This window comes from Cupressus sempervirens, chromosome 7, assembly GCF_028749045.1.
Source record: "Cupressus sempervirens isolate cs-2001-9-10 chromosome 7, ASM2874904v1, whole genome shotgun sequence".
Classification (NCBI taxonomy): Eukaryota; Viridiplantae; Streptophyta; class Pinopsida; order Cupressales; family Cupressaceae; genus Cupressus; species Cupressus sempervirens.
In genome coordinates, this window is record NC_143124.1 from 163029920 (window position 1) to 163035919 (window position 6000).

The 6000-nt window shown below is 33.2% G+C and overlaps 1 protein-coding gene across 6 annotated transcripts in view; it reads left to right on the top strand.

Moving 5' to 3' along the window:
* LOC149546021 (putative low-specificity L-threonine aldolase 2) overlaps window positions 1-5266 on the top strand; it is a 216195-nt gene extending 210929 nt beyond the window's left edge. For all 6 annotated transcript variants that reach the window (XM_089790955.1, XM_089790958.1, XM_089790954.1 and 3 more), the window contains 2 exons: window positions 4526-4592; window positions 4941-5266. In XM_089790955.1, the coding sequence (XP_089647081.1) occupies window positions 4526-4592; window positions 4941-4982 (109 nt within the window). In that variant the 3' untranslated portion in view covers window positions 4983-5266. The remainder of the gene's footprint in view (window positions 1-4525; window positions 4593-4940) is intronic.
* Window positions 5267-6000: the final 734 nt, after the last annotated feature.

The window sequence follows — 6000 nt, forward strand, 5'->3', positions numbered from 1 at the left end:
TCTTCAGTTGTTTTCGCAAGACGGATGATTTATTATTATTCATCTAAATACGTTGAGGTTGCTAGTTTTGTTAGTGTTTTTGGTTGGTCACCTCAATATCATAGCTTGTTGGAACCGAGACAAAAAAAATAAAATCATGGGAATAAGAAACAATGGCCTTGCGTGTCAGGACTCAGAATATCAAGTTATGCTGGGAACTGTTATTTTGGAGCCAAAAGCAATTAATAAATTGTATTAATGGTGCTTTATTAATTGTTGTGTAGAGAAAGCTTCTTAAGTGGAGTTCTTTTGGGAAACTAGTGTCATTTGGAGATTGTAAATATGAGGATATTTGATGAAAAAAACATCTGATTATTTGATTATCTTATTTTGCTCTTGTTGTCTTTGTGACATTTCTGAGGCTGAAGTTTTGTGCCCTCACTGAGGTATAAGGGTTTGGTTCTGAGTTGTGCACTTTAATCCATAGCTGAAGTATTTTGGATTGAAGTCTGAGATTTGGCATTGTGTAATTTTGGAGTCTTCCTACTGTATCCACTGTTTCTAGGAGATGTAGTTTTTGTGGATTACAGAATTTGGTGACTGGGTAATCTGATTTGAGTGTCCAATTGTCTTTGTTGTTGGACAATTAGTATTTGAAACTACAGGCTCGAAGCACCTGCTGTTGAAGTGTAGGTTGCTGACAATTTATGTTGGAGCTATAGTGATTGAGAAATCTGTTTATGAGTGGCAACTATCTCTGCTACTAGGCGTGGGTTTAATCTGCAATTTGTTGGGGAAGAACGCTAAAATTGCCAGATGTTGTCTTTGTAATTTTGAGCAAATTGCAGCTGTTTATTTGGACATTTGGCCACTGATTTTGAGCATCTGGAAAACTGATTTCTGGGCAGTATTGGGAACTGAATTTGGGCATGATCTTTCAGCCATGTTGGATGCTCTAGTGCCCTGCTGTATGTAGTGGTATTGGACTGCTTTAATGGCCTGTTCAATCTGCATCCTATGAAAGCTTTGATCTTTTGCTATTTGCGTCATTTTGGGACTGGTGTAGCATTACTTTCCAGGCTGCGATTTGCGGAGAAGCTTGATAATTTGCCAAGTTAATTGTTACATTTTACATCTAATTGTATGAGTGTTTAATAAGTGCTATTTATGTTAAGGCAATGATTAAAGAGGAACTGTTCATTTAATTGTGTATCATTATTCTGATATCAGTTGAACCTGTGTATGTGAAGTTTACTTTTGAATAAGTTGGAGAATTGGCATTACATTTGGTTATATGCATTTATCCATTAGAAGATCTGAAAATTCATAAAATTCCAAGCTAACATCTTGAGGAAAAGCTATCACCCAGCATTTTAGTGGTGATGGTATCACTTGCCAAGTGTTTGACAAAATGTCAAACAACTACTTAGCATAGGAAAATTGTGTGTGTCTGAGCTATAACCAACTGGGGTTACTACAACCATTATGATTCCCCTTCCTAGTATATGGTTTAGTAATAAATAATATGATTTTTCTAAATGAATAAATAAGAAAAATTATTATATTAAGAGGTTAAGCTAAACAAATTAAAATATAATTTCTTTCGATTAACTCAGCAAAATAATATCATAAATATAATGAAAATAATACAAAAATATAACAATAAAAGGTTGACTATCAACACATATGATAGAAGAAAGTGACATCGATCAATTGGGTGATATCAAGTTAAGACGAATTTGTATATTAATGATCTCAAGAAGTAAAGGGTGGTAAAATGTATGAGGATCATTAAGATAGATAGCATCATCTAATAAATGTATCTCAAACATCAACAAGGATATCTCAAAAATGATCAATATATCCATAAACACAATTAGAAGAGTGCAAGTAATATAACTATTGCTTCACATGATGAGCATTTAGTAAATAATTATGTAATTGATTAAAAGAATATATTAATAGAATGGTTCATTAATTATTAGACAAGTAATTATTTATATATGTGTGTATATATTGATTAGATATTAACAAAGTAATTAAATAAACAAGTATAAAAAATAACCTAGTATAAATTAATATCCAAATTTCAATGCATTAAATTAGTAATTATTCCCAAAGCAAATATCCCCGACCCATAGGGCAAGAAGCACAACCCTTAGAAGTGCATGGTCGGTATATATACCGCACTGACTAGTATGAAATGGGAAGGAATTTTAAAATATATATATATATATATATATATATATATATATATATAACCACCCATATGGTAAGCAGTGAAATAAATAAGAAGCCAATGCATATCATTGAAAGGGCAACATGTGATATAAAAACACTACCCAAACGTGGAAGTAACAGGGACAAAAACATATACATTAAAGAAATTATTCCCCCCTTTTTTGAAGGAATAAAGTGAAGTATGCAGAAGCACATGGGGAATAAAGCCAACCTGTGATTAAAAGTTAAATTAAGGTATTTTAAGCTTTCTTCGCACAAACACATAAGATCTCCTTATATAAATATAGTGTGCAATTAAATACATGATGAATATACAAATATGTGTAGTGAATGTGTATGTATATTTTTCATAGATTTCTAAATTTATAAATGTATGTATCGAAAAAAATTGAAATCATATTTGTAAAGACATGAAATCCCAATCATATTTGTAAAGACATGAAATCCCATTTCCCACTTGTTAGTAAGGTATCTTAAGGTAGGGAATTTGTGGAAGAGCGGGGCAGAGTAATTCTAGGCACATGATAGATTATTCCAATACTAGGGTTAGACCATGAGGGACACCAAGAGTAGGCTGTTTCACGCAAGCTTCGCACTGTAATTCTACCATCTTAGGAATAACTTTAGTAATGGGAAAGTGACGGAATTTTATGAAATCTATATAACAAAGATCTCTAATTAGTTGAATTAAATTAAGTTATGATTATTAGCTTGACACTCTTGTTTTTACTTTTTCTTAATAAAAAATGAATAGTAATGGTAATATTGATTAGTATGATTTGCTAGCTCATAACCCTAATTGGCACTATATGTCAAGGGTAACAAAGGGATCATTAGAACCATGGTAGGAGAAGAGAAACAATAGAGGATGTGATGCACAAGAGAATGATTGTTTATTGAAGTGCATTTTTCTTAAACAAATGGAATGCTTGCATAGTTCTTGAGAGGTTTTTGTTGAGTAAACATTTTTCAAATTAATTTCTTGAAAGTTGTGTGCATTGAAAATTGTGTAGTAAGTTGTGGAGACTAAGAACTCCTTTGAGGTTCTTGATCTTTGTTCAGCATCATTCTACAATGGAATATTTGTTTTCAAGTGATGCTATTAATTTTGATCAATTGGATATGCAAATTCACATCATGAAATAGGGTTATTGCGAAATTCATTCATCAAACATGTCTTGCTTAAGGAGTGATATTCCAGAATACTAATAATTAATGTGTTTTGTATTTTTTTTTTTGAAAATTTGACAGCTATAATATCCAAATATATATAGAACTTCATTGGGTATCATGTATACATGTATTTGTATGGACACGAAATCTCATTTCCTACCTACTACTAAGGTATCTTAAGGTAGGGAGTCCATGGAAGAGGGAGGCAAAGTAATTTTGGGCACATGACGGATTATCCCAATACTAGGTTTATACCTTGAGGGACCCTACTTGCCTATTTCACGTGACCATCACACTGCAACTCTACCATCTTAGGAATAACTTTAGTAATGGGAAAAGTGATGGAATCTCATAAATCTATATAACAAAGATCTTTGGTTGGTTGAATTAAATTAGGTGATGATTATTAGCTCGACACTCTTTATTTTACTTTTTTTGATTAAAAATGAATAATAATGGTAATATGGATTAGTATGATTTGGTAACTCAATTACCCTAATTGGCACAATATGTGAAGGGTTACAAAGGGATCATTACAACCATGGAGGAGAAGAGAAACAAGGGAGGATATGGGAGTTATGCGATGCCATGAGTGAATGATTGTTAATTGAAGTGCATTTTTCTTGCACAAAAGGAATGCTTGCATAGTTCTTGAGAGATGTTTGTCGGGTAAACATTTTTAAAATTAATTTCTTGAAAATTGTGTAGTAAGCTGTGAAGGCTAAGAACTCCTTTTGAGGTTCTTGATCTTTGTTCTGCATCATTTTACAAGGGAATATTTGTTTTCAACTGAAGCTATTAATTTTGATCTATCGGATATGCAAACTCACATCATGAAATAGGGTTATTACGAAGATCATTCATCAAACATCTCCTGCGTAAGGACTGATATTTCAGAATACTAATAATGTGTTTTGATTTTCTTGAAATTTTGACAGCTATTATATCCATACATATAGAACTGCATTGCGTTTCATGTATACAGATATTAGTATTGAAATTTGAACATGTTTTTTAATTGAGAATCTTAACATATAGATAGATTCAGAATCGCATACAAACTTTCAAAGCAATTTATCCTCAGTTCAGATGCATTAATGTATTTAGTATTTATTGTTGATTCCTCTTGCAGATTCAGAATTGTCACACATCACCAGATATCAGCGGATGATGTCCTATATGTTATTGCATGTTTTGAGGTAGCCTGTGTATTCTCTGACTCGGTTTGAACTAAGTTGATTATATTGTTGCATTTGTCGAAAAAGTTGTCTGAAGTGTTTAGACATAGTTTCCAGCTGTAATGATGTAATTTGATCCAGTTCTTATTTTCATTATATATCAAAATATTTTAAAAGAGCAATGGTATGTTGCTGCCCTTCATCTTTTGAGGTTTGGTGATCGATTAAGTTTGAATCAGAAGTGTGTTGTTTTCATGAAATTGAAATTACCATAATAGTTCTCTCTGTATTATGTTTTGTAATGGCTTGAAGTTGTCCTATACTTTCGTTACAAATGTCACTCATTTATGTAAATTTCCGCATTTACAGGAAATAATGTTATTCTCAGAAACAAGCAGCAATATTGCATGAGGATGCCAAACTAGCCTATCAGAAATGTCATACCATACAAGAAAACTTGTGGGAAGAAATTAAAGGAACTAAACTTTCACAACTAGTGTAAATGTTCTTTATTAAGGAAATATAAAACTCGTATTTATTGAGATCTTTCTATTTCAGTGGTATAAAAATAAAAAATTGTAGCTCTCTCCTGAAAGAAGAGGTGCAGTTTCCAGTTCTATGTAATGATTCAAAATCTCAAAGTTAAGTGCAACTCTGGATATTTACATTTCATTAAAATGTTTCCTTATGCAAAAGAGTGTGGTACAGGTATGCTGTTCTGTTAGAAGAATGTTTAAGTGGCATCTGTTTGTTTTTTAACACTATCATGTTATGTCAAATGTTATATTAGTGATTTCTGTTTCTTTTTCCTAAGAACATTTTTGAAGGACAGGAAAGATTACGAGCTCTCTCAGGCATGAGATGGTCATGATGTAAAGCATCTGTGTAACACAACATTTTCATCATTCATTAAGCAATAACCTTTGCTAGAAGTCTAAGGTACCGGGTTCTTCATTTTGGTGGTGTATCCCAGTGCAAGTGTGATAGTGGTCCCAGTACAGTCCCTGTTTGCCTCTGAGTTTGTCCGAAGTGTGGTCTGGGCACCCGGGTTCCCTGAGGGTCTGGCTGGGTCGAACTCGCAGGAAACCTAAGTGTCGGGGCCACACCCAGGATGAACCCGGGCATACCATCCTATGTTGTTCCAATCGGAAAGACTAATTTAGTTTGAATATAATTAATCTCCTCCAACTGCAAAGAGAAAAGGTAAAGTGCACTGACTAGGATGCTTAATGCCCATCAAGGATTCACAGAAAAGACAGGTACAAGAACTGGGCTTTAAAGATTCCGCGAAAAAGCTTTTATGTACAGATATTGCCCATTACTTGAGGTAATGTGCGAGGACCAAGCCATTTCGGGTGTTGTTTTATCTGATTATCCACTACGCCCCTTTCTTTAAAGTATTTGAATGGACAAAATGAAGTTGAAACTT